The 27673-nt window shown below is 37.9% G+C and overlaps 9 protein-coding genes and 1 pseudogene across 16 annotated transcripts; 7 read left to right on the top strand and 3 right to left on the bottom strand.

The window, feature by feature from the left end:
- The first annotated feature begins 865 nt into the window (after positions 1-865).
- Positions 866-4212, top strand: LOC17900032 (G-type lectin S-receptor-like serine/threonine-protein kinase At1g11330). Its single transcript, XM_023789841.1, has 7 exons — positions 866-2321; positions 2413-2523; positions 2615-2808; positions 2895-3105; positions 3188-3425; positions 3496-3646; positions 3725-4212. The coding sequence occupies exons 1-7, from the start codon at positions 1010-1012 to the stop codon at positions 4031-4033; spliced, it is 2526 nt and encodes an 841-aa protein (XP_023645609.1). The 5' UTR covers positions 866-1009; the 3' UTR covers positions 4034-4212.
- Positions 3962-7752, bottom strand: LOC17900718 (G-type lectin S-receptor-like serine/threonine-protein kinase RKS1). Its single transcript, XM_023789845.1, has 8 exons — positions 6461-7752; positions 6220-6339; positions 5934-6130; positions 5638-5848; positions 5304-5541; positions 5081-5225; positions 4253-4987; positions 3962-4054 (listed from the first exon to the last, which is right to left on the bottom strand). The coding sequence occupies exons 1-7, from the start codon at positions 7734-7736 to the stop codon at positions 4673-4675; spliced, it is 2502 nt and encodes an 833-aa protein (XP_023645613.1). The 5' UTR covers positions 7737-7752; the 3' UTR covers positions 3962-4054; positions 4253-4672.
- An 855-nt stretch (positions 7753-8607) lies between these two features.
- LOC17896669 lies at positions 8608-9262 on the top strand. Its single transcript, XM_023777030.1, has one exon. It carries the CDS (start codon positions 8647-8649, stop codon positions 9193-9195), a length of 549 nt encoding a protein of 182 aa, XP_023632798.1. The 5' UTR covers positions 8608-8646; the 3' UTR covers positions 9196-9262.
- Positions 9263-9673: 411 nt separating this feature from the next.
- On the top strand, positions 9674-11608 carry LOC17899541 (universal stress protein PHOS34). 7 transcript variants are annotated; one of them, XM_023788926.1, is made up of 3 exons: positions 9674-10474; positions 10632-10729; positions 11337-11591. In XM_023788926.1, exons 1-3 carry the CDS (start codon positions 9739-9741, stop codon positions 11403-11405), a joined length of 903 nt encoding a protein of 300 aa, XP_023644694.1. In that variant the 5' UTR covers positions 9674-9738; the 3' UTR covers positions 11406-11591. The 7 variants fall into 7 exon arrangements, 6 of the variants coding, with proteins under 6 accessions (XP_023644694.1, XP_006303263.2, XP_023644695.1 ...); XR_002835332.1 differs by having other exon boundaries at positions 9677-10487; positions 11340-11591; XM_006303201.2 differs by lacking the exon at positions 10632-10729 and having other exon boundaries at positions 9676-10474.
- An 83-nt stretch (positions 11609-11691) lies between these two features.
- Positions 11692-12493, top strand: LOC111832478 (G-type lectin S-receptor-like serine/threonine-protein kinase SD1-13). Its single transcript, XM_023788932.1, is given in 3 exon segments — positions 11692-11989; positions 11991-12100; positions 12103-12493. Coding segments are annotated over 3 exon segments (561 nt in total). The 5' UTR covers positions 11692-11834; the 3' UTR covers positions 12399-12493.
- LOC111832479 lies at positions 12411-14277 on the top strand (annotated as a pseudogene).
- A 123-nt stretch (positions 14278-14400) lies between these two features.
- Positions 14401-16746, bottom strand: LOC17899183 (probable pectinesterase 56). Its single transcript, XM_006305309.2, has 3 exons — positions 16629-16746; positions 15509-15776; positions 14401-15378 (listed from the first exon to the last, which is right to left on the bottom strand). The coding sequence occupies exons 1-3, from the start codon at positions 16701-16703 to the stop codon at positions 14681-14683; spliced, it is 1041 nt and encodes a 346-aa protein (XP_006305371.2). The 5' UTR covers positions 16704-16746; the 3' UTR covers positions 14401-14680.
- Positions 16747-18813: 2067 nt separating this feature from the next.
- LOC17899257 (protein PLANT CADMIUM RESISTANCE 10) lies at positions 18814-20746 on the top strand. Its single transcript, XM_006305430.2, has 5 exons — positions 18814-19204; positions 19622-19685; positions 19829-19993; positions 20098-20163; positions 20255-20746. The coding sequence occupies exons 1-5, from the start codon at positions 18900-18902 to the stop codon at positions 20405-20407; spliced, it is 753 nt and encodes a 250-aa protein (XP_006305492.2). The 5' UTR covers positions 18814-18899; the 3' UTR covers positions 20408-20746.
- A 171-nt stretch (positions 20747-20917) lies between these two features.
- On the bottom strand, positions 20918-24141 carry LOC17897733 (uncharacterized aarF domain-containing protein kinase 2). The gene is made up of 5 exons (XM_006303867.2): positions 23804-24141; positions 22204-23530; positions 21855-22118; positions 21575-21730; positions 20918-21361 (listed from the first exon to the last, which is right to left on the bottom strand). Exons 1-5 carry the CDS (start codon positions 23809-23811, stop codon positions 21242-21244), a joined length of 1875 nt encoding a protein of 624 aa, XP_006303929.1. The 5' UTR covers positions 23812-24141; the 3' UTR covers positions 20918-21241.
- A 365-nt stretch (positions 24142-24506) lies between these two features.
- LOC17900387 (partner of Y14 and mago) lies at positions 24507-26859 on the top strand. 2 transcript variants are annotated; one of them, XM_023788931.1, is made up of 5 exons: positions 24507-24642; positions 25364-25559; positions 25803-25916; positions 25991-26221; positions 26496-26859. In XM_023788931.1, the coding sequence occupies exons 2-5, from the start codon at positions 25371-25373 to the stop codon at positions 26643-26645; spliced, it is 684 nt and encodes a 227-aa protein (XP_023644699.1). In that variant the 5' UTR covers positions 24507-24642; positions 25364-25370; the 3' UTR covers positions 26646-26859. The 2 variants fall into 2 exon arrangements, with proteins under 2 accessions (XP_023644699.1, XP_006305573.1); XM_006305511.2 differs by having other exon boundaries at positions 24508-24642; positions 25301-25559.
- Positions 26860-27673: the final 814 nt, after the last annotated feature.

The following is a 27673-nucleotide window of genomic DNA, read 5'->3' on the forward strand; positions in this document are numbered from 1 at the left end:
TCAAACAACAGTGTCCTATACTCCTATGCTAAAAGGTAATTTTCTGCTCAGAGAATATTTCTTTGGACATTTGAGCCACTTAGATTTTCTATTAACTTACTAGTTTTGGTTTACTCGTTTAATAAGAGTGTCTTTTGGATATTCATTGTGATTTAAGTCACACTGTTTACTAGTACTAATTTAATTTATGCTCAAAATTTGTCATCCCACCTAATGATTATTTAAACACCACAATATAGGCTTTCTGACGCATCGTCTCGTGTAGTCTATGTGTTGTTCGATAGAGACCTCATCGTTTTTTATACTGGAAGATTAAAGGCTTAACGCTTTCCCCTCTTTTTGTTTTTATAACTTTCTGTTCCGTTTCAACTGACCAGAAAAATCGAATCTTTTGTTCAACAATATACTAATAATTCAAGACCCTAGTGCTCTCGTTCTTCCTCTGGTTTGGGCGGCTGGGAACAGAGGAAGAACGAGAGCATTCGGAGCTACCCACAAACATATGAACCTCAACAATTCAACCCAAATCCTCAAAAACTTTAACAGCAAACCACCAAGTGGTCTGTGAAACACGCGTTCCTTTGTTTAACAAGAGTGTGAACAAAAAAAAAAAAAAAAAAGAGGTCAAAAAAGTAATATTTGTTTTCTAAGACAATCATATGCAAAATAAAACAAGTGTAGTCTCGAAATGACTAAACAATGACCCCATTGAAATCGCACTAAGGCAAGTAGTCCTCTCACTTTCAAACGTTTCTTCCAAATTTCTTCTGCATTCACAGAAAAGTCAAGTTTGGTGGTTTGTTCCTCTCTCATTGCTAATTGGTGGGCTATTCAATGAAATCCACCAAAACACATTACTACTCCCACCAAAAACGAATCTTCATTGAAAGCAAAATAAAAAAAACTCACATCATTTTCTCTAACCTAGTCATAGAGACAAAAGACTAGTTTACTATTTTTACCTCTCTGGTAGGAAAAACAAAGGAATCACTCTCTGTTTCGAAGAGTTATGGTGGTTTCAGTGAGCATACGTTGTCGTTTTGTTCTTCTTCTACTTGCAGTCACTTGCTTGAGACTCTGTTTTGGTGAGGATAGAATCACGTTCTCTACTCCGATCAAAGACTCAGATTCAGATACCCTTCTCTGCAAAAGTGGTATTTTCAGGTTTGGTTTCTTCACCCCAGTTAATTCCACTACTCGGTTACGTTATGTTGGGATTTGGTACGACAAGATTCCACTTCAAACTGTGGTTTGGGTTGCTAATAAAGACACTCCAGTCAACGACACTTCCGGTGTTATCTCGATTTATAAAGATGGAAATCTCGCTGTTACCGACGGTCGGAATCGCCTTCTGTGGTCTACGAACGTTACAGTACCAGTGGCTCCGAATGCTACTTGGGTTCAGCTAATGGATTCTGGTAATCTTATGCTACAAGATGACAGAAACAATGGTGAGACCCTTTGGGAGAGTTTTAAGCATCCTTATGATTCTTTCATGCCAAGAATGACTCTTGGGACCAACGGTATAACCGGAGAGAATCTAAAGCTTACTTCTTGGAGAAGCCATGATGATCCTTCCACAGGGAACTACACAGCTGGTATTGCTCCTTTCACGTTTCCTGAGCTTCTTGTCTGGAAGAACAATGCTATATCCTGGCGTAGCGGACCTTGGAACGGTCAGGTTTTCATCGGTTTACCAAATATGGATTCGCTTCTGTTTCTTGATGGGTTTAATCTTAACAGTGATAATCAAGGCACGATCTCAATGTCTTATGCTAATGACTCGTTTATGTATCACTTCAACTTGGATCCGGACGGAGCTATATATCAGAAAGATTGGAGTACTTCTATGAGAACTTGGAGGATCGGTGTAAGGTTTCCATACACAGACTGTGATGCATATGCTAGATGTGGTCCGTACGGGACCTGCCATACCAAAGAAAACCCGCCTTGTAAATGCGTTAAAGGGTTTGTACCAAAGAATAGCACAGAGTGGAGTGGAGGGGATTGGAGTAATGGATGTGTGAGAAAAGCTCCATTGCTGTGTGAAAGACAGAGAAATGTGAGTAATGGTGGTGGTGGTGGAGGAAAGGCAGATGGGTTTTTCAAACTGCAGAAGATGAAAGTGCCAGTCTCTGCGGAACGGTCTGAAGCTAATGAACAAGTTTGTCCTAAAGTCTGTTTAGATAACTGTTCTTGCACGGCTTATGCTTATGATAGAGGAATCGGATGCATGCTTTGGAGTCGTGACTTAGTTGATATGCAATCATTTTTGGGAAGTGGCATTGATCTTTATATTCGAGTTGCACATTCTGAACTCAGTGAGTGAAAAATCTCCTAGTGGTTCTCAGTTTTTTTCCTCTCCATTCAATTTGACTTCACTGACTTTTGTTTGCTCACCAACTCTTATAGAAAAACACAGCAATCTAGCAATTATGGTCGCAGCACCTGTGATAGGCGTTGCGCTTATTGCCGCGGTCTGCATTGTTTTAGCATGCCGGAAATACAAAAAGCGTCCAGCTGGTTAGAGTTTTGTTAAACTTATTATACTTGTTGGCTTCAGATTGTTTCTTTTATCACAACTTATTTCTTTCATTGATCATTGCCTTAGCAGAGCCAGTGAAAGATAGAAGTGCAGAGCTATTGTTTAAAAGAATGGAAGCACTTACAAGTGACAATGAGTCTGCTTCTAACCAAGTCAAGCTCAAGGAGCTTCCACTATTTGATTTTCAAGTTTTAGCAACATCCACCGATAACTTCTCTTTAAGAAACAAGCTAGGGCAAGGCGGGTTTGGTCCTGTTTACAAGGTAAAAGCATTATACAAGAATCCATCTGAAAAGAGATATGTGTATAAATAACCTCAGACTAAGTGTTTTGTCATCTTTTTCTCCAGGGAAAATTGCCAGAAGGGCAAGAAATTGCAGTGAAGAGGCTCTCACGGAAATCAGGACAAGGATTAGAGGAACTTATGAACGAAGTGGTTGTGATATCGAAGCTGCAACATCGGAATCTAGTGAAATTACTTGGATGTTGCATTGAAGGTGAAGAAAGGATGTTAGTCTATGAATATATGCCAAAGAAAAGCTTGGATGCATATCTATTTGGTAAAATTTATCACCTCTGTTTTTAACTCTGTTTTTCACCATTTTGCTCTGGATACTAATGATCTTACTACCTTTTTCTCAGACCCATTGAAGCAAAAGATTCTTGATTGGAAGACTCGGTTCAACATAATGGAAGGAATTTGCAGAGGTCTTTTGTACCTTCACAGAGATTCAAGACTAAAGATCATACACAGAGATCTAAAAGCCAGCAACATTTTGTTAGATGAGAACCTAAACCCAAAGATATCTGATTTCGGACTTGCAAGAATTTTCCGAGCTAATGAAGATGAAGCTAACACAAGAAGGGTTGTTGGAACATAGTAAGTATCCACTCCAAAATACATAACAAACGTTGTGGTATGCGGTTTTATTGAAATTTTGTTTTTGCAGTGGCTACATGTCACCAGAATATGCAATGGAAGGTTTCTTTTCAGAAAAATCAGACGTTTTCAGCTTGGGGGTTATATTTCTAGAGATCATTAGTGGGAGAAGAAACTCTAGTTCTCACAAGGAAGAGAGTAATCTGAATCTTTTGGCTTATGTAAGTGTACTAAGCAGTGTTTAGTAACTTATAGTTAAATTAAGCCATTGAAACTTACCTCAAAGTGGGTTGTTACAGGCATGGAAGCTGTGGAACGATGGTGAGGCTGCCTCTCTAGCAGATCCAGCCGTCTTTGATAAGAGTTTTGAGAAAGAGATAGAGAAATGTGTTCATATTGGACTGTTATGTGTGCAAGAAGTAGCAAACGATAGACCTAATGTTTCAAGCGTGATATGGATGCTAACTACCGAGAATACAAACCTCGCTGAGCCGAAGCAGCCTGCATTTATAGCAAGAAGAGGAGCTTCTGAGGCTGAATCTTCTGACCAGAGTAGTCAAAAGATATCCATCAATGATGTGAGCCTCACAGCTGTAACAGGGCGTTAATCTCACCCAGCCAATCTCAGCCTGTTTATATATAATAAATCTGTAATATATACGTTTTGAGAAACTCCTATGTTTACAAATTTTGTTATTCTACGTTTGTTCAATGGTTAGATGAATGAATAAGAGATGTATTTCAGAGAAGTTATTTTTAGATTCAACTGAGCTTTGTTGAAACTTTACCTATTCTTAGATATGATCAGATTTTTGGAATAAACTAACCTGGATTAAGAAATTGAACCAGAAGGAAGAGGAGAAGAACAAAAATCACCCATGTTCTTGAGAAGCCACAGTAGGGTTTTGTTTTAAGACAAGGAACTAAAACACTATTATTGGTTTTGTGTTTTTGGGTAGGTTTGCTATAGTACATAGAAACAAACGTGGATAATGGATATAAGATCAGAATTGACTTTTCATTGATTCATCAACTAGACAACAACTTTGAATTTTCTGCACAAAATTATTCCACAACAGCCAAGAAATTTCATTTTTGTGTTTTGTTTTTTATAGCAATGGTTTTATTACTAAAAAGTTATTTTTTTCCTTCTTTTGCAATCAGTAGTCTGTACTTACTTATTCCAGGAACTTACTCTAAAATCTCGTCTTGGTATACAAAAAGAAGTAAAACATTTGAGTGTTGTTTTAACGACCTTGAATCTCGGTGAAGGTGACATCATTAACAGAAATGCCAGTTTTCTCCAGGAGCCAAGCACCATTTTCGTCGACTCTTCTCCTCGCCGAAGTAAACGCAGGATGCTTCGGATTTGGAAGATCAACGGCGTTTTGACCCAACAAGATGAGAACAGAGGACATGTCTACTCTATCCGATGCAAGTTCTTGCACACAAAGCAACCCAATCTGTATGCACTTCTTCACTTCGCTCTCATTATAAGTCTCTTTGTCCATTAACTTGTCTATGATCTCTGTTGCTTTACCGTTTTCCCATAGATCCCAGATCTACAAAGACGAAGAAACATGCATTTGCTTATGTTCTGTTTCTTTTTCCTCTGTTTTTTGTGATAATAAAAATGCAAGAGTTTTTTCACTTACATGTCCGACTAGGTTCGATGATTCTTCGTGGAAAGCACTGTTCTTCTTTCCTGTAATGATCTCTAACATCAATACTCCGAAGCTGTATACGTCAGACTTCACGGAGAACTGTCCCTCCATTGCATACTCTGGTGACATATATCCACTGTGCAATAAGATATGAAACAAGTTAAGGTTGAAAGATCTTTGACAGTTTTGTGGTGATTAAGAAAGACTAACTCACAATGTTCCAACGACCCGACTTGTGCATCCTTCGATTTGGTTGCTCCCGAAGATTCTAGCCATGCCGAAATCTGAGATCTTAGGAACCATTTCACTGTCAAGAAGTATATTGCTGGCCTTAAGGTCTCTGTGGATGATCCGCAATCTTGAATCTTGATGAAGATACAAGATCCCACGAGCAATCCCGCGGATGATCTTCATTCGTTTTGGCCAATCCAACTCCGCTCTCTGCTCTTCATCTAGCATGAAGATAAAAAGAAAGACAAAACAAATCCAGTGTCATTGATCTTCCTGAAAGATAGAATTTGAATTTGAGTTTGAAATGTTGAACGTACGGAATATGAAATAGTCCAGGCTCTTGTTTGGTAAATACTCGTAAATCAACATCTTCTCTTCCAATTCAACACAGCATCCTAAGATCCTCACGAGATTTCTATGCTGTAACTTAGATATCAACTTGACCTCAGTCTTGAACTCTTCCATTCCTTGGCCCGAGTTTCTCGACAACCTCTTCACCGCTATCTCCATACCGTTCTGTAACACGCCCTGAATAGAAAAACAAAGGAAACATTCCTTACTTATTCACCTTAATGAGTAGCATTGATAAAGATGAGTTTTGCCTCTTCCTTACCTTATAAACGGGTCCAAAACCACCTGCGCCAAGCTTGTTTTGAGAAGAGAAGTTATTGGTTGCTGCAGAAATTGTGTTAAGATCAAAGGATGGTAACTCCCGGTGTCTCGCCTTGTCCTGTTCAAAGCCAAATGATTCTTCAAAATCAAAAGGTACCGGGGCGAAGGTTGCCGAAGAGCTTCTATGCCGGTTATACTCTGCACTTGAGCATGTTTTCAGTAGTTAGTTGTGAGCTAAGAAAGAAATATATGAACTTAAAAAGATACATCATCAGAAAATTACTTACTTCGTCGCTCCCTTACGAAACAGAACAAAATGACCATTAGTAACATTACAGCTGCAATCAAACTGATAAGAATCATAAGGACTCTCCTTTTCCCTGATAAGCCATTTCTGTTCCACCGCGCTGAAATGAGCAAGAACATCGATGATATGTTTCTTTTTTTTCTCGTTGTTACAATGACATAGAATGATTGTTTAAAAAAAAAAAACCAACAAGAACTTCAAGAAGAGATTTATATATGTACCTAACTCTTCCTTGTCTACACGTATGTAGAAATCTTGTCCGGAGTTCAAGTATGTCCTTGTATCCGTCATAGCACCGTGCCATGTCAAGCATCCTATTGCTCCTCTTTTACTTTCGTAGTAAGCACTTGCGTAAGCAACACAAGAACAATTCTTCAAGCACCTCTGTTTGCAATCCTTCAATGTTATGTTCATATCTACACTTGCATCTGATGTGTCCGGAATCTTCACGTGGTTCAACTTCACAAACCCGTCTTTTTCACTGCATATTGAAGAATTATTTTTCTTCGTACACCCACCAGAAGAGTCCCTCAAGAACCAATGCCGGGGAATCATGGGCTCAAAGCCAGGTAGGCATGTGCACTCGAACGTTTTTGACCTTGTGGGATCGCAGTAACCGTTAGGGCCACAATGGGCATAGTTGTCACACTGCTCTTTAGGAACTGACCAGAAATCGTTCCATCTCTTGTCCCTCTCAATCCATGTGAACCGGTGCATGGTTCCTGTCTCGTTCACCATGGTTCTTGTTGCGACTGAAGCATCTGTCACACCATAAGTAAAGGAGACTTCGTCTTCATTATCTACAAAAGAGTTGTTGAAGATATAACCTATTGGCATTTCAGGCACACCGCTCCACCTGTGCCCGGTCCACGACCCCATGCGCCACCACGGGTTTACACCTTTGTAAAGAATCAACTGTGGGAACCCTCTACGTTCCATCCTCAACATCAAGTCTCCAGAACCAGGGTCCTCATGAGATTTCCATGATGTCAGGAAGCGATCCAAACCATCTTCTCGTGTGAAACCCAATCTCATAAATGGAAGAAAAGTATCTGTAGGATAGTCAAAGCTCTCCCAGAAGCTTCTCCCTGAGACTGGATCAAGCAAAACAAGGTTCCCTAAATCAGAGAGTCTAGCAACTAAAGTTGTTTCCAAGATACTAGCTGAAACGTTAGTTGACCAGATAGGCTCTGTTTCATTGTCAGATGCATACACACAGAGATCGCCTCTGCTGCTGAACTTTACCACCCCAGATGTGTCATTAATAGGATGGTCTCTGTTTGCAACCCATACAATAGTCTGTTGAGAGATTTTAGCATACCAAATCCCAACATACCGGAGCTTTGAATCCCCAAGACTGAAGAATCCAAATGCAAATTTCTTCCCTACAGAGAATACGACATCACCATCTCTCAAGGACTCTGTTCTCGTGATCATATCGACGGAGATACAAGATTGGATGAGGAAGAAAGAGAAGATAACAAAGAGAATCTTCATTTCTGTGTTTGTTTTCTGAGCTAGGAGCTAGTGAAATGTATATTTGCTGCGTACTTATTAAAAGCCAAGTGGATCAGACATTAACTGTAAAGTTCTTCTCTGTCGTTTTTGAACATTAATCAGTCACGCCCCAGTTCCGGATATTTCTCAAAGGTTGGACTTTCAAAAGATGTACGAACTGATTCACGTGACATAAAAAGCGAGAAAGTAACTAAAAAGAACACCAGCAAGCAATAATCACTAGTTACGTAACAAAATTGGAGAGTTTCTTTCTGTTGGGATTGCGAAAGAAGACTAACTCATTAATATGTGTTTTGAGTAACTCGTATGATTACAATTACATATGTGTGCATTTTCAATGATTGGATTAGAAAAGCAGGAAATGTATTCCAAACAAGTTTGCTCAGATGCTCTGTTTTCTACAACACATGTTAAGGGAAAAAAGAAACAGAGAGGACTTGTTGATTTCATCATTCATTGAACTTCAATAGAAATCTCACCAAAACTCAAAACGGAAGAAGACACCGAACAAATATGTGAAAAACAAACTCGCAAATTTCACAATTCCGAAAATACGAATTTTGTACTAGTCTTCGATCGATTGATGCCACTATCAGAAACAGAATAACTACCTACAGAGATGCAAATCCTTCCATTGCTTCGCTCATGCTTCCACTTTGGTTCTCCTCTTCATAATCCTTTGACAAACGACTGTTACTTTTTTTCTTTTGGGTAAAAGGTCAAGTTTTTATGTAAATAATATTGTTATGGCAACATAATCTGTCAGCATTAAAAACTGTAGATATATTTCTCATTTCTGTAGATATTTTTGACCAAATTTTTTTTTTTTCCCTCTGTATAAATAATCACACATAATTTTCTAAAATTTAGAGCACAAAAAAAAACAAAAATGGTTTCAAACGTCAAAAATCGTTTGTTAATAGTGCTTTTACTTGGTTTTGTCGTTCTTGCATCATCTACAAGGTTTAGTTCGAAGGTTACAAGTAGCCAAATCAACACCATCTGCACACGTAGTGAGCTTGATGCTTCATTCTGCTTTAAATTGTTGAAATCGTCCCCAAAAATTGCAGCACTGGATCCTGCTGGCCTTGTCAAATATTTAGTCAACTATGATTCTCCAAAACTTTTAGATATGCTGAAGCAATTCCAGTCGCTCTTCAACAGCACCACCGATCGCAGCGCTAAAGGTTCCTATCATGTATGCGTAGAAACGTTTGACAAAGCTACTAGTTGTCGTGATGACGCCTTCACAGATTTGGGATATAAGGACTATTTCGAATTTCAAGAGGACGTTCAATGTATAAAAGACAATGCGGATGAGTGTGAAATGGAGCTGTCAACTTTCAAACCTAACCCACAACTCGTCAAACAAGTTTCTAATGTCAAAAAACTTTCTCATATAATTATGGTTATTGTGCAATCTTTTCTGCAAAAATAAGAGGAAAATAACGTTTATGTAAGTTTCGGGATTGTGTTGTTATTGAAAACAAAGTTATAAAGAAAAAGTTATTTTTTGGTCAAAAAAAAAAAAAAAAGTTATTTTAGGGGGTGTTATTGGATGGAGAATTTTAAGGGATTTTAATTACAGGTGGATTTTAAAGTTCAATAGCCTTTAAATACAATTAAGATGGATTTGGTATGAAAGAGATGAAATCCTTTGAAAAGTGTTAGGATTGTGTTTGTACGTGTTTTAGATGTAAAATACATTAAAATCTTAAAGAAAACAAAATGCATTGAAAATTGAATAACGCTTGTTTTAAAATACATCCAACAAATGTTAAATCCAATAACAGCAGATTTTATTGTGGTTTTTAAAATACATCGTTAAATAACGCTACATTTTGAAACATATCCAAATCAATTAAAATACAATGTTAAATAACACCCCTTAGTTTCGGTACCGTACCAAGTCCACTTTGGTCTTTGTTCTTTTCTCCACCGTCAAAGCCAAAGCTTAATACTTGTGTATCGCCTGAGAAATATGACTTCTCCGGGAAAATCTCCGAGATCCGACCGGAAATCACCGACGGTTGTGACCGTGCAGCCGTCTTCTCCCAGATTCCCTATCGGCACACCTACTGCTGGAGCACAACGTAAGATCGGGATCGCTGTCGATCTGAGCGACGAGAGTGCGTACGCAGTCCAGTGGGCTGTTCAGAACTATCTCCGATCAGGTGACGCCGTCGTTCTCCTCCACGTTCAACCCACAAGTGTACTTTACGGCGCCGATTGGGGTGCCATTGACCTGTCGCCGCAGTGGGATCCGGACAACGAGGAGTCTCAGAAGAAGCTTGAGGACGATTTCGACATTTTCACGAACAAGAAAGCGAGTGATGTTGCTCAGCCCTTGGTTGAGGCGGATATTCCGTTTAAAATCCACATCGTCAAGGATCACGATATGAAGGAGAGGCTCTGCTTGGAGGTCGAGAGGTTAGGGCTAAGCACTTTGATTATGGGTAGCAGAGGATTCGGTGCTACGAAACGGAGCAGCAAAGGGAGGTTAGGGAGTGTCAGTGATTACTCAGTTCACCACTGTGCTTGTCCCGTGGTTGTTGTTAGATTTCCTGACGACAAAGATGTTCAAGATGTAAAATCTGGCGAATTTGGTCCCGGAAATCTGGTAGAAGGTGATAAACTTCACACAGTGCCTGAGCTGGCTGAGGAAGAGGGAGACAAGGATGAGTACCATGATGCTCCGGATAAGCAGCAGCATCAAGGTTGACTTTGAATGTAGGTCAATTTCAGTTTACTTAGGAATACGTTTCTTTTGGCTTAGGGTATAGAAAGTGTGTCGTCATTGAAGAATGTTACGTATTATAAGGCAACGGCATTACTATGCTCCGATAAAGATTTGACCTTTAATACTACTTTCAGTCTTAAGGTTTTGTATAAGGAACTTTGTTAGCAGTCATCTTTCGCAGCTAGTATGCTTGGATGCTAGGGAGATTCAATTCGATGCTGTGATGATTGAGGTGTGTATGTTTGATGATTTGTGTATATTACTGGTTTACCTGTATTCATTGATTTCTTGATAATATTGACCAGTATCCTACAAATCCATCTTTTCATATGCAAGAGATTTGCTGTCCGTTAGTATGTGCTTTGCTGCTTGCATATGTCTGTACTTACCTTTGTCTCAGTGTCAGTGGTGAGAACATCAGATACACTTTATCTTTAAATTCTTAGTTTTTAAGCTGCTATAAACTCAAACTTTGGACATGAGGTGACCCTTTTTGAAGATTCCTCTGTTTGTTGGTAAACTTTCTCTGAAATGGCTATGCTTGCAGCATTATCTTTCAGAATCATTACTTTGGCTTTTTCCTCTCCATGATGTTTGCTACCAGAGTTCAATGTTTCATCCCAGCATATATAGGTAGTGTTGGTGGGGATTCTGTTAGTTTTAAAATTGAATAGTCGGTTTACATAGGTTTTGGCAATGTCATATCTCGTTAGGTTTGTCGAAAGGAACGAATTATAAACTTGAGTGGTTTGTCCATGGATATGTTTAGTACTTCCTTATAAGTTGGAGCAATCGTTGATGTAATATCTGTGATGACTGATCGTGCGTTCATGTTGCAGAAGGAGACTTCCCTCACGAAACATAGAAGGAAAAGAAAGCGTTCCTGTCCCCTTGGTTTGTGTTCTTGAGCGTGCTTCATAGTCTGGTGTTTGCGGTTTTTGGTTTGGGGTATCCTAGATCTTCGTTTACGTTGTAAGTATGGTCTTGTTTTTGGGTGTTGCTTTAAAACCTTCTGAAATTGAGATGAATGGATTTGATGTATTTGTTATACTTGGTTCTCTTTGAAAAAGCAGTGAAATAAATTTTAATGGTCATGTATGTCTCTACAAAAGACGTCTTTGACGGCTCCAAATAATATTCTTATCTTCTCTTACACTCCATTAATATTCATAGTTGATAAGTGAAGTTTGAGGCTTTTCAGTGCTAACGGTATTGAAACTACCAGTCAATGATTGACTTACTTAGATAATTTTTTCAACTCTTTCGATATATAAATAATATTACATGAAGCTCGATGTTTTTATCAGAAAAAAAGCTACGAGACTTCTTGAGAACGCATGGATCGTTTGCATCTTCTCATTACATTTTCTTTCTTTTCTTCACGGTTTTGTTTTGGTGTCGATGTACTCTTGTTCTCTAGCGAGCTCACCGATTCAGAGACGCTTGTCTCCAACAGCAGCACTTTCAGGTTTGGTTTCTTCAGTCCGATTAACTCGCTACGCTGGGACTTGGTTCAATAACATTCCTGTGCAGACCGTGGTTTGGGTAGCAAACAGAGACAGCCCGATCAATGACTCTTCGGGAGTGATTATGATAAAAGATGGATGGTTGAATGGTCCATGAATGTCTCACGCCCGGTAGTATCTGCTAATGCCACATATGCAAGGCTCCTGAATACAGGGAACCTCATAGTGCAAGGGAATTCAAACAATGATGATAATATTCTTTGGGAGAGTTTTGATCATCCTCAAAACACATATTTGCCAACAATGAGACTTGCTACTGATGTGAGAATGGGGAAGAGCCTTAAGCTTAGCTCTTGGAAAAGCCCGTCTGATCCTTCTCCTGGACGCTACTCTGCCGGTTTGTGTACTCTACCATTTCTAGATTTTGTCATCTGAAAATTCGCCAGTTGCCAATCCAGGTTAAATCCACCTTGCAAGTGTAGAGGATTTGAGCCCCAAAGTCATACGGAGTGGAACAGCGGAAACTGGACTCAGGGATGCATAAGAAAAGAGCCATTGCAGTGCGAGAGACGAGACAACAACTATGGAAGTAGAAAATGTGATGGGTTTGTAAGATTGAAAAAAATGAAAGTGCGTAACAATCAACGTCGATTTGAAGCCCATGTAAAAGACTGTCCTGGGAGCTGTCTGAAGAATTGCTCTTGTACAGCTTCCTTACTCTTACGGCAGAGGAATTGGCTGTCTTCTTTGGAGCGGAAACTTGATCGATATGCACAAGTATTTAGGTGCTGGTGTGACTCTTTACATCCGTCCGTCTTACATCAGTTTCCCCATTTCCATAAAACTACAGTATAACTCTCATAGATTTCTCACCACATCTTTCACAGAATCCTCAAGGATTGAGTCACTTGTGATCACAATCATGTCGGTAGGATGCACGTTTCTTATCGCGGTGATTGTTCGTTCAGCATTGCAGATGAAGGAAAAGAATAGAGGTCAGAAATTATACTTAATCATGTCTTTATATATATTTTAGATTGAACATAAGTTAAACTTTTTTGGCGTTGATTTTTTATATATTCAGCAGAGAAAACCAGAAACACAAGGTTACTGCTAGAGAGGATGGAAGCTTTAAACCGTAACGAGTCTGGAACAATCCCTGTGAATCATTTGGATTTTGCATTGAGGAAAAGAAAGGATGCTGGTCTATGAGTTTATGCCAGGAAATTCTTATTTGGTAGTAACTTATCATTTGGTGTAACTCTGTTCTGTCGTGATTTCCTTGTTGGCTAAAGCTCTCATTCTACTCTTTACTGTGTAATCTAGACACGGTGAAGCAAAGACTTCTTGACTGGAAGACGCGGTTTAACATAATTGATGGGATTTGCAGAGGTCTTATGTACCTTCACAGAGACTCAAGACTAAGGATCATACACAGAGATCTAAAAGCCAGCATTATCTTGTTAGATGAGAATCTAAACCCAAAGATCTCTGATTTTGGAACATTGTGAGTAGCTTTCCTCATTCTGATTTTGGTTTTCGTATTATGGATCACCCTAAATAACTAGTTATTTTGGTGTTTATTGATTTATGCAACTGACAAAAGCATAACCCCGCAGCGGTTAAATGGCACCCGAATACGCATTGGCAGGACTGTTCTCAAAGAAATCTGACGTTTTCAGCTTAGGAGTCATACTCTTAGAGATTGTGAGTGGAAGAAGAAACTCAAGCTTTTACAATGATGAACAGAATCTGAATCTTTCAGCTATGTAAGTCTTATTTTACACCCACACCCATGACCTTTCTTCTAGTACAGCTTTTGAACCATTCTCGAAACTTTATCCCTACTTTTACCAGGCATGGAAACTATGGAACGACAGGGAAGATATTTCTCTTGTGGACCAGCTCATCCCTGAAGAGTTTTTTGAAAATGAAATACGTAGATGAGTACACATAGGACTGTTGTGCTTACAAGATCACGCAAATGATAGGCCGAGTGTTTCAACTGTGATTTGGAGAACTCAAACCTTCCAGCTCAAAAAAAACCTGCATTTATTGCTAGAAGGGGCAGTTCACAAGGTGAATCCCTGGGGAACAGCAACCCAAGTGCGTCAGTCAACAATGTGAGCCTCACAGAAATAACATGCCGTTAGCTCTTCAAGTGAGATAAACCTACTACTAAAGAAGCTTTTGTCAAATTAATTAAGTATAAATATGTTATCTATAGGATAAGATCTTGAAAAATCATAGTCTGGTAGGTTATTGTTTGAGGTCACATATATAATATATCCTCCAGATTTATTTATTTGATGAATCTCAGTTAAGATATAAGAAAGGCGAAAAAGGTGTAGACTTGGTTGCATCACTTATATATCACGCCTCAGAAGATGAGTTGAGGATAGTAATTAACAAGGCAAATTATTTGGTAGAAACAATATTGAAGAAAAAACTATCTTTAGCATCCGAATGTCAAACTGACAAGCTAGATAATATTAACCCAGGTGGGTTTAAAATCAGTTTCCTTCTACAATTAAATAGTTATGTAATAAGTTCATTGAACAGATGCCTAATTGTTCGTCGAATATATGACGGTGTCTTACTACGGATGGCTTGACCTACTTTGAGGATTTACTGGAGGAGACGTCCATATCAACTAGCTTGATTACACTAGAAAAGGATTACGATGATGCAGTAGTAAAGGCGAACTCCTAAACTAATCATAGGCCTAGTTGATATGGAATGCCAGTGGACTTGATCCACAAATGTTCTGGAAAGAGTTTTCCCACAGTAAACCTAGCAGCTTCAATACGATCCGTGATTATTTTGTACCCTTTCCAACTAACCCTCTTAGTTGTATCTGCTCCCGGGCCTGAATTTTTGTATTCACCATAGTAAAGAGTCGACAAGGTTGCATGATCCTTCAAATGCCATGGGAGCCATCCCGCTGAATCTACGAAGCCGTCGATAAAACACTCCATGAAGACAACGGTTGAAAATGCATGCCATGGACGTCCCAAAAACGTCTTTACAGTTCCGTTGGTTAGTCTAAGCTCAGAACTTGCCGTTAGGTTGCATTGCTGGAACGAAAACACCGAGAAATCAGACTTAGTGTCACGAGATTGTGCGGTCAAAACATTGGTTTGTCCTTCACCCGGTTTGCGTGCCTTGATCTGGCAATTCTGAAAGACCGCTGTTGCATGACCAAATATAAAATCCACTGTTCCCGTGATTTGACAGTCACGGTAGAATTGGTCACCCGAGAAAGCATAGAGTGTGTCCAGAAACCCTTCAATTCTGCAGCGATACACGACTGCTCTTTTAGCATTTATGAGAAGAGCTACAGCCTGCCCTTTTTGTGGCCCAGCAGTATTTTGGATGCATAAATCCTGTGCCACAAATCCAACTCCTTCAACAGCTGCAAAGGAGATAAATCAGTTTGAGAGTTGTAGCCGTTAGGTATAAATCAGTTTGAGAAGAGGGTTTTGGTTGCAAGATGACAAGTGTCTAAACTCTAAACAAAAAAAGATAGTGATGAAGAATGTTACCAAGTGTCGCCGAGTCAAAAGTCTTGGTGCCGTCGTGGTGGTTCAAATTTCCTGTGAGAATGGTTAAGTCTTTTCCGTCGCCGATTATAGTGATGTTGGATTTCTTTTCTCCGACCCGAACCACTTCTCGGTAGACTCCTCTCTTGACATAAATTGTAAATCTCTTCACGCTACCCTCCGGAGCAGCTGCAACTGCTTGGTTCACAGTGGAGTAGTGACCTGTGCCGTCCTTGGCAACAATGAAGTCGGCGCCTTTATCCTTAGGTACCTTAAAAAAAAAAAAAAGTGAAATACAATGAGCACACCAACGTTTTAAATGTTATGTTATATGGAAAAAATGACAAATATGAGAACAAAATCTAAGTTTTTGGGCTCCAAATCTTTGTTATTATATAAAGGCCAGTTCATATAAGACTTTATTTTGGGCTTTTTATTGTGGGCTAAATTTGTTTTTTCTAATAAAATTCAAACAATCATTTTTCTCAACAAAAAAACATTAGGGAAAAATAGTTTTAACAAGTTGTTGTTGAACCACCGGAGAGAAAAAAATAAAGAATTTAACGGAGACTTAACACTTAACTTATTGATTATTGTTAAATTAACTTTTGACTAATTTCTGGGCTCTATTTGCAAAGTCAATTACAACTTGACCGTATTAATTTGTTTTGCAAACACTAAACAACAACAACAACAAGTCAAACATTAGTATATTCGAATCTCTGCTAATTAGACGGATACAAAAATTACTTTGATCATTTCTTATTGTTGTACATATATATATTATTATTTGCCATGGGAATATAAAGCTAGAATTTAATTAGATATAAACAAACGTGTAGAGAGACTAGAGAGAGAGAGAGAGCAAAAAGATTTTGAACAAATATTTTAAATCAGATGATCGATCGGTGTTGGTAATTTAAATTCTTTTAAAAAATGCATATTTGAAAAGATGTAATACATATGTCATCGGAAGTTTGAGTTATTTTTTTACACATTCAAAACAAAATATCCGTGGTTCAATAAGTTTCAATATCATAACACAAAAAGAACTTAATTAATTTTATATATAATTACATAAACGTACGCTAGCTTAAATCTACACAATTTGTTTACAAGTTACCTGATCAAGGGAGAGTGCTGGAGCTATCAGTAGAAAAATCAAAGCTAGAAGTTGCATCTTGGCAGAAGAACCCATTGTCGAACCTTCAAGATTTGGAGATTTCTCTTAATTTGAAGAAGATGAGTTTTTTATTTTATTTTGTTAAATGAAGAAGATGATCAATGCTTTTGGAAGAAAATGAGATAGTTATACATACTCAACTAAGCTAAGCTTCATAATATATATAGAGATTTACGGAAATTGTATTTACAGCTAGCACTAATGGAACGTCTATACATCTATCTGCATGCATGCACTAATAAGGAATATTAGACCTGCTATTGACAGTTTCTGTTATTGTGATATATGACTAAATTATACGTGACGACAATTTTTTCTCATATGCGTTTGTATATGCAACCTCCTATATACATATAAAAATATTAATTATCAATAATAAAATCAGAGTATCAAACACATGAAAACAAAATGTTTAATTTGTATAAATAAATATATGAAATATTAATGAAAAGAGTGCATCAATATATAGAAAGAGTGAAACAAAAGAACAAAAAAATATGGCTTTTGTATGATTGTTAGAATAAGAAATGTGCGTCTGGATTACTCATATAAATGACTTATTGGTGGATGATCCATTAATGCATGATGTTATATACGATGAAAGTTTATCATACATTGAATTAAGATGGAATCTTAAAAAAGATGGTCCATTAAGAAATACAATTGCTGATACAATTTACACCAATTAATCTAGCTGCTGGATATATGTGATCGATCATAATGTTCACCCACTGCTAAAGGAATCATCATCAATTTCACGCTAATTTAATATTTTTCTTCTGACTTTTGGCATAAGTTACCCAGTTCTGTTGAGTTGAAACAAAAATGTCATTGTCAAGTTGACGAATTTACCATAATCCTTTAAATTTATTTTACTTATGACCATTTTTTTTTATATATCATTTCATTACTAGGTATTACAGTATAGTTTAACAGAACAGTTAGGAGTTAGGACTCATCATTGTACACGTAGCTAGTCGAAACTAGCCATAGTCCTCTTTCTTCGTTATTAAATTCACTGTTTGGTGTACATATTATAAACATTAGCGTTACACTAGATGATAATAATAAAGACAATTTTATTCAGCAAGAGTATATATACTACAGTATCTTCTATGTGCCTAATTGATGATTATTCTAAAAATAAAAAGAATTTAACAGCTTACCATTATAGTTAACCTCCTAAATTAGCCATATTTTTCGATAGTCTTATTTCTTATAATAAAGCGTTAATTAAATTGGGTACTGTTTGATTCAGTGAGCTTATTACTCTCATAAAAACATCCGAGTGTTTGGGCAGTAGTGGTTCAGGTTTGGGACTTGTTAGGCCAGTTAAGACATAACAATTAACAACATTTTTTTTTTTTTTAACAATTAATAACATGATCAAGTTACAAGTTTGGGATATCGTTAAAACCTTTTTACAAGTTTTGTTTCATATATTTAGATAGAAACGAATCATATAATATGTTTTAAAAAATCTCATGAATTCATATATTTGGTGCTAGCTATCTCGACAATTATAAATTAGCACTCCATTTAATTGCCAACGACACAACTCCTTCTCGTTACCAAATCTTAACAAAACGTCTTCAAAACTGAAAACACAGATTAATGGAGGTAGAGAGCGAATACAAAAACTCATAAATTGCTAAATAGACAAACAACTTACCCATAACATTAAACAATATAAGTAGTAACCACATCCCTAAATTAGCCAAGTCCTCTTTCTTTAGAAACTTCATTAATTCGGTATTTTTTTCGATTCATACACACACCTCATGTGACAAATTCTGTAAAAATAAAACTTTCTTTATCTGTTACATTTTTCGGAAAATAAAATTTATAAAATCTGAAATTAAAAAAAAAATACAGTTAGTTAGCTTATAATTGAGCGGATGGATAGGATAAGAATAAACATTATATCAATCACTGTTTCCACTAGCCGAAAATATCTGACGTGGCAACAGCTGGTACCGTTAATAATGACAGTTTTTGTAAGCTGGGTTTTATGAATAATTAATTACCCGCCAAATCACTAACGCTTAAATAAAAATAAATTAAAACAAAAAAAAGAGAAACAATAAAAACTAAATACTTAATTAATAAATAAGTATCAAAAGGCGTTCACCAGAAAAGCACAAATCCATCATCCTTTGGGAGAAGATATCCAAGCGAAAAGCCCTAAATCTCTCTCTTTTTTCAATATCAATGGCGGATTTGGATAAACTAGAGAGTGGTGGAGGAGGAGGAGTAATCGCCGACATTAGAGAAAACGGCGGCGGAGAGGTTGAAGAGAGGGAGACGCTAACGGAACTTGAAGGAATCTCTGTGTTGGATTTCGATCTGCTTTGCTCGACGGTTGCGCTTCAGACTCAAGGGAAATGGAGAAAACTCGAGAGCTCGGAAGGAGAAGATGCGGCGGATGATGATTACGGCGGCGGCGTTTTGCGGCTTTGGGAAGGCGATGTTATGGATTGCTTCGAGGATCGTCATCTCTGTCTCGAATCCGCTTGGTTGGTTTTTTTTTTTTCTCTTTACTCATCTCATATCATTCTTTGATTCGAAAAATCATTTCTTTTGTTCTCCAGAGTTTTTTTTTTTCTTAATAAAGTTTTGGGGTTTTTCTTCGTAATTTACATTTGTGTTGAGATTTGCTTGATGAGTTAAGCTTCTTCTATTATGGCAATTGATAAAAGTCAAATTGAGGTCAACTGTTTCAGAATGCGAAAGAGGGTGGAAACATATATTCTGACGATTTTGCTTTTTGTCCCCTTGAGTTATGGGGTTTATATTCAACATTTTCTGCATTATGGGAGAAACATTTACTGTAAATTAAAGTAATTGTTTGAGTTGTTTATGATTCATGAAAGAGTGATAATGAAGCAATATAATTTTTAATAATAGTGTTTGTTTTTTCAATCTTGTTTCAGCTGTCCATGCTATAGATTCGGGAAAAACATGACAAGGACTGGTTTTGGTTCTTGCTTTCTTCAGGTATAAGATCGTATACATATACTTTGATCTCTGCCCTTTTTTTATCGTTTAACTCGTTATTGACTTGCAAGTTGCAATCATTGAAAGATGCTGACTTTTCTATGTATTGTTGACTTGTTTCTGACCAATTTTGTATGTGTCAGGGTGCTGTTCATATGATTCTTATTGCTGGTATCCTATTCAACGTTGCTGCTTTTGCTGTAACCAGAAGACACTGCTTTCTCTACCTGGCTATCGCTTTTGTTCTTTTGATTGCATCCTACTTGGGTTTCTTCCGTATGCAGATAAGAAGGAAGTTTAACATTAGAGTAAGCACATTCCTTCTTTTAGTTTAATGCTCTGGAGTGTGTTAAGAAAGTTGTTTTTCTTCTTTTCTGCATCATGACATTTCCGTTCTCTTTACTTTTGACAGGGTACTGATAGTTTCTTGGATGATTGCATACACCATCTCGCCTGTCCATTCTGTACATTGACTCAGGTGTATATTATTTACATACCATTCTCTTGAAAACAAGTTGTATTCATTATGTCATTTTGGTTGAATTTCCTTGGGATGTGATGCGATGTAGGAATCGAAAACACTGGAGATGAACAATGTCCATGACGGTATTTGGCATGGTCGAGGAGACACTCTATGCATAGGCGGCTATTCTGAAGGAAAAGCTTTTCTTGAGCTGCATTCGCCTCCAGTCATTGTATCAACTATGTCACCTGAACCCTAACAGCACAGACAAAATAGTTCAATAAACCGCAATCAAGGTCTGCGCCTCCATAGCAGTAGGCATTGGTATCATCATCAGCTTATGGCGATTGGTTTGCCTAACCGTTAAAAGAGATTCATGTGAAAAGAAAACTTTCATGTTTGTTTTCGAAACTGTGATATATAGCAAACATGGAAGTTCGACAAAAAAGTCCTGTAACCTTCTAAAAGGATGAATAGAGGCCATTTGTATGCTAATAGTGAACCAGACTTCTTTTTGTATAATACTGCATTTGAAGATGGTGATCACATTCAACCATTGTAATTTACAGATAAAGAAGATTTGGATCATTCATCAACCCACCTTGTGGAGTATCTGTATTGAAATACAAGAGATCATGCACATTGATAGTCTGTGGAAATGAACAATATAAAATAAACATTGTATTGTGTGCCTGTGTAGCATTTCGGTCTTGTTTGGTTTTGTTGCACCTTTGTCAAAATCAAACCACAAAGCCAAAAGGGGAACATATACACGGATGTAAACACTTTATTCAAATCATTTAGACCATTCTCAGGCAGCCTTTTTCATTGTTTTTTGTTCATTGTTCTTCGGTTCAGAGAACAAACGGGTGGTTAATATCAGAAACCACCGCGTAAATACAATTCTATGTAGTTAGAATGAACCAAAATCCATAACAATAAAAAGCAAAAGAGAAAAGAATGAAAAATAAACAAGAGGAACTTAAGAACATGTACTTTCTTTCTATGTTCTCTCATCTAAGATGTGTAAATCGTTTTGACTCCTATGATGATAACAAACAAAATTTCAAAAAGATGGAACCTTTCTTGTCTCCTATGGCGCCATCAGACCATCCACCGTGTAAGAAAGAGACTTAGCCCAGTCGGTTTTCAACACCATTGTTTGCAATGTGTGCATCACATCATATCCTGGGTCGAGTTTCCGTTGCCAACCCTATAATCAAACCGATTAGTTAGATTGAAAGCAAATTTAATCTTTCTGGAATTGTAGAAAGTAATTGGATCAACGATGCTATAGATACCATGCTCTAAGCTACAAACAGTTTCAACAGCAACATCGTTAGGAAGGTATATCAAAACCTTCCATCAAACTTAGTATGGTCTAAAATCTACAGTAAATTTGAAAGTGGGGATGATTTTGACTCACCTCAAGAACTAATGTTGTCACCATCACAGTGCACACATTCCCATCAATATTAACTCTATGACGTCTTACTTTCTCAAGTAATTCGTGCATACAATCTGCTGGATGTACTAAATCTCCCTCAGGGGTACCCCAGAATTTGAATGCTTCCTCTACTTCCTGTCAGAGTCTAAAAGTATTAGCCATCATAAAATAAAGAACTTTGTAATGATCTCTTCCATATACTTGACCAGTCAACTTCTATCCTGGGGTATAATAAACCTTGGAGTATATATATTATTACCTCGATAAAAGCCTCTCGATTGGGACAATTCTGCTTTCTTGATAACTTAAGTGTCCGCTCAGCAGCAGTCCGGCCATCCCTACGTGCAACCGCCTTGAAAAATTCAAGTAAGTTCTCTCGGTCGTTCTTTGAGAGTTCAGCAGTCATCCCCACATCAAGGAAAACAATGTGAGGCTTCTTCGTTTTGAAAAGGCCTCCACGGGAAGCCTTTTTCCGGACAAGGATATTTCCCGGATGCATGTCAGCATGAATAAAGTTATCAACCTGAAGTAAAAGCTAACTTGAGATAAAGAGCACCATGAAGCGTATATCAGTTATAAGTCTTAAAAGATTACAAAGAGGTTAATACCAGGAGCATTTTTAAGAGGGCATGAGTCCCGATGTGAGCTAATCTAGTTTTAATCCATTCATGTCCATCCATTCCGTCAACATAACGTGCAACGCTTTCTCCGTGCTCATATGTTTCCACCAAAACAGCAGGATGTACAAGCGGATACACTGGTTTAGGGAAAGAGACATCCTTCCATCTACGGAAGTTATATATGAACCGACTCAAATGAGAAGCTTCCCTCGCGAGATCAACTTGAGACAACATGAAGACACCAAACTGTTGCACACTCTCGTCTAATCTCAACCATTTCAAAGCTGGAATAATAGTCGATATCTTTGCCACCAAATTAATTATCACAAAATCTCTTCTAATTGATTCACCAACACCTGGATGTCTAACTTTAACAGCAACCAACGAAGACTTGGACTTTTGTCCTGGATACTGAAATCTCAAAGAAGCTCTATGTACTTGGGCAATACTTCCCGATGCTACTGGCACCTCGTCAAATTCCTCAAATATCTCAGAAAGTTTACGACCAAAAGCCTTCTCAATAGTTTTCTTAGTGTAGGCAAAGCTATGCTCAGGAGCATTACTGTGAAGCTTTGAGAGCTGTGAACACAAATCCTTGGGGAAGAGATCCGGTCGTGTGGCTGCCCATTGACCCCATTTGATAAAAGCAGGACCTGCTCTTTCAAGAGTTCGATGGACCATCTGAAGCCATATTTTCCTAAAACGAGGCCCACATGCTTCAACAACCAGACCCATCAGAATACTAGGTGTAAACAAACAAGCTATATAAAAAGCCCTCCCAATCAAAATGAAACCTTCTATAACCGAAAACACTAACGAAGAAAGAAAGATAGGACCATTCTTTGCCCTTGTATAGAGGGATTTATCTGACGCATAGTGATCTATAGCAGAACCAGGAGCTCTTTGCGCCCATGCAACTTGCCCACAAGTGACAGCAACGATCCCAGGTATTAACAAGTGTGAACGGGTAAGAGACAAGCAAAACGCCTGAGCAATAGTACTAATACGCATAGAATACTTATGATGAAGCCTTCTCAAAGCAACTTGGGCATGATGACTAACTACATTTGTTGCAGAGGCAGTAGAATAACTTCGTGACAGGTGATTACTCAAAAAACTTCCTTTAAGATCACGAAGGGAAAATGTACAATGCCCATTACTCGGAATCCTACCAGACGAAGAGTAAACTCTGAATTGAGGCGACCTCAGAGCAGCTGTAAAAGCAGTTCTATAGCTTCCCCATTGTGTCCCTTTATCTTTCTGGTTCGAGATAAGAGATTGCGTTTGTTTTCCAACGATTCTAGAGATCAGAAATCTGCAATAGCAAGAAACAAATAAAGAGCAAGCAAGCAATAGTCAGCTAACGGAGAGAACCACAAGAAGGATCCGATCAACAATAAGACGTAAGAGCAATAGAAACTCGAAAATTTCGAAACTTTACACATAAATTCAGCAAACAAAACAAAAAAAGCTTACATTAAGAATCGTAAATCAGTCTCCGAGGAAATGGGAAACAAAAATCCGATCATAATTCACAACAGAGCCAATAAAAATACGAAATTGGTTTAACCCGGCTTGATTAACAAACCTTGACATAGCGGCGACGAAGATGGTGAGAAACAATGCGAAAACGTTGCTTGTTGGGTGCGGATCTCTAAAACGTTAAAACTGAGGAGCATTTTCTCATTGACTAAACTTGGAGGGTGAAAGGTCAGGGAACTAGTCGGATCAGCGTTTTCCGTCCGGTGTTAATTGGGTTCGAAGCTTCCTTACCGGAGAAGACCTAAAGCCGACACGGAGAAGAGAGAGAGAGAGACGAGAGAGAATAGGTCAGGTCAGTGATTTCGTTCGGAGGGAGAGAGAGAGAGAGACAGGCCCAGAAAAGGAAATTGGATATCTCGTGGGCTTAACGCTAAATAAAAACACTCTGATTGTCGACGTGTGACATTGTCAAACCAGGGAATGGTGGTGTGAACAAAATAAGCTTTAGGTCGGTCTCAAAAGACGACAACTTGTATGTCGTCACATTTAATTTTCATTCCAAAGGTTATTTTATTTTGTCTCCCTACCTAAGTATTTACTTGTCTTAAAACACAGGTCTAGTTTACCTTTTACTACCTTTTGATATTCAGTTTTGATTTGTGTAAATTTATAAGAAAAAAACCATATTTTATTGATTTTGATTGGTCCGTATTATTATTTTTAGGTCGTAAAACAATTTCATGAAGAAATTTTTTTTTTTTTTTTTTTCTCACGAAGTTTTATATAGTTGGAAAAAACAAAATCGAGTACACGAAGAATGTTAAAACCCCATTAACCTGTCTCGATCTCATTCCTTAGGGTCAGTCAGTTCACGGTCGAGAATCCTCTTTCCTCCGCTAAAACCACTTGAGCTCTCCGGCCACGGAGGAAAGCTCCAACTCTTAGGTCAGTTTCTTTTCTTTCTTTTTTGCCTTTTTCCTCTCTCTCTCTCTTTCTGTCGCACTTCATGGTTGAACCAAGGTGTAAGGAACTCCGACCGCCGGAAAAAAAAACATATAAATTATATTTGGTTGATTTCTCGGTTTTGGTTAAAATTAAGGGAGCGAATTGGAGGCATTGAATTGAGCTAACTTGGAATCGGAAAAGGTTTTTACTTTTTGTTTTGGATATGTATGGTTTTATGATCTGTAATCAAAGAGTTGGCTTGAGGTTATTAGTAATAGGGAATGGAATGTATCATCAAAGGTTTATACTTTGCTGATAAGACAGATAGAAAGCTTGAGACTTTGTACTTGTACTTTGTTGACGTGTAAGAGCTATGGGACACATCTGACTATCTGAGGGACGGTCAAAGTTAGTGTTAAACTATTGAACTGAGTTATCAGCCTGGCTTGATTAGTTTTCGAATTCTGGCTGTACGAATTGGGGCACCAAGTCACTGATTGTTTGTTTGGTTATATAGCATTGTATGATGTATGAACTAAACTGTTATGCATTTAGCGTCTTTCAAAAACTGTTCTAACTCTCTGTTAAACCAATACTAGATTCGTATCTAATGTTTTAGTCCATGAACCTTTTAATGAGGCCTGCAAATTTGTAACAGAAAAATAGTCTACTTGATAGCTGAGAAAGAAGATAATTTACAAGAGTGATTGAAAATCTGAAGGAATCAGATGGGAAGCAGCAACAAGAGCGGAGAACAAAGAAAGCAAATGGCAGAACTGAGCAAAAATCTTAAAGAGGGTGAGAGGATTGTGGAGCCCACACGTAGACCTGATGGTACTCTCCGGAAGCCCATCCGGATTCGAGCTGGATATGTTCCCCAAGATGAAGTTGTCAAATATCAGTCCAAAGGTTCTCTGGTATGGAATCCTTATTCTGTCAACACTGTATACTGTTCTTGGACTCATTGTTACTCGTGTAAATTGATTTATCTCTCTTATGGTTGTGGATAGTGTGCTTTCATTATTTGTAGCACCTTTTGTCTTTAGACTGCTCAACACATAATGTTTCCAAATTTTTGGGTTTCAACCTTGGTTTGAAGAAGGGCGAGAAAGGAAAATAGAACACTTTCTAGTTTCTAATATGTATATAATTTGCAACAGATGAAGAAGGAGATGGCTTCACAAGGGCCTCCAGGTTATGACCCTGATCCAGCTCCTAAACCAATGACTAAATCTGCTAAGAGGAACGAACGTAAGAAGGAGAAGAGATTGCAGGTATGTGTATCATATGTAAGTTTCATATGCTACTAGCTTGGTCCTCAGTTATTTCCGGATTACCACCTCTGCAGGCTAATGCAGAAAAAGGTAACAACTCTGAGGATGGATCAGCTGGTAATGTACACAAGGAAGAAGCTGTTTCTACTGAGACTCCATATAATGGATCCCAATCTGTGAATGTCTTGGCTTCTCAAATGGAGGCTTTGGATGTCTCTTCCAATAATGCTGTTCCTGGGGACGCTCCCAATCCAGGAACTACAGGAGAAGATATAGAGAAAAGAATACGTGCACTTAAGAAGAAAGTAAGATTTTCATCTTTCTAACTCTCTCAGCTGCTTTAATTAAAATTAGACATTAAAGAACCTTTGGCTTGGAATCAGTCCAAGCAAAAGGTTCTCATATGCTGTCCCAAATACGATATTGCTATGCATAATCCTTGTTCCAAATGGTTTTCAGTCAATTTTCTTCAATTCATAGTAATATTTTTTTAAGCCAAGGTCAATGCTACCCAAGGTGATGCAGAAATCTGCACGCTACTGGCAGTTTTGTCTAATTGTCTCCTTTTAACATTTGCAGATCCGACTCACGGAAGCTCAACAGCAGAAGACTGCTCCTCGAGACCTTAAGCCAGAGCAGTTAGAGAAGTTCTCTAAGTTGGAGGAATGGAGGCAAGAGCTCAAGGCTCTGGAGGATAAGGAGGCTTTACTTGCTGCAGCATCAACATGAATGGTCCCACTTTTAGACAGGCTGTAGCTTTTCTCATGAAATTTTTCTGGAACCAATCCAAATTTGTATCAATGAAAACGAGGTTGTTGTTACTTCTTAGGTTTTGTCAGATCTGATTAATGAACTTGGCGTGATGCCTACCTAAATCATCATGGGAATTGATGTCACTTTGTGTTTGTGTTTGGCCCTAATTTAAAGCAAATGCTTCCAAATATTGTATATGATGTAGCTGTAAAGTTGTTGTAGCAAACATCAATCGATCAATCCCAAAGCATATTTGAGTTCAGGAAGATTTCGCCGTATTTGTAGACACAACGTTGACATAGGTATATATATACATCTCTCAGCATTTCTTTCTGCATACATAATTTGCCTCTTTGTTGTTTTATGCTGTAAGAGAATATCTCTACAATTAAGTACATCTCAGGACAGAAGACATTTACATAACAATTTGTATGCTTCCTGTTACAGATATTTTTAGTAAACATGTTTCATCCGGAAAGAGGAAATGAAACACCATTTGTTCTCAGTTTGGTTGTTGCTGCACTCTTCTGAATTGCCATGCTGTTTCTGTTCCACAAGAAAGAAGCTACAGACACAGGTAAGAAAATGTTTTATTAATTAAGTGCAAGCTACTTTTCGTTTACTAGTCAGTTAATTAATCTGAAAGTTTTAAATTCAGTTCTGCTCAACTGTCATATCTAAAAGGAATACATGTTCTACATTTACTTTTCTAGGCTTGTAAGAAAAAGAAGAACTTGGCAGCCAAACTCAAATAAGTAAGGGCTAAGGTATGCATTATCTTTCTGATAAGTGCTTCTCTTCTGCCCTTTCTAATGTTCTTCTATAGACCTGATGGACCTGCAGTCAAGCTTTTTTTACCCACAACAACTTTTTTTTTAGTCAAGAAGAACAATATATGATTATGATGGATTTATGGATAACCTTTCTGCATTACGCTCATTGGAGGTTGGATTTTTTAAAACTTGAAGGCAGTCATTATCGACTTTATCTTCACCTGTTATTTT

Source organism: Capsella rubella, unplaced genomic scaffold (genome assembly GCF_000375325.1).
Source record: "Capsella rubella cultivar Monte Gargano unplaced genomic scaffold, Caprub1_0 scaffold_1, whole genome shotgun sequence".
Classification (NCBI taxonomy): Eukaryota; Viridiplantae; Streptophyta; class Magnoliopsida; order Brassicales; family Brassicaceae; genus Capsella; species Capsella rubella.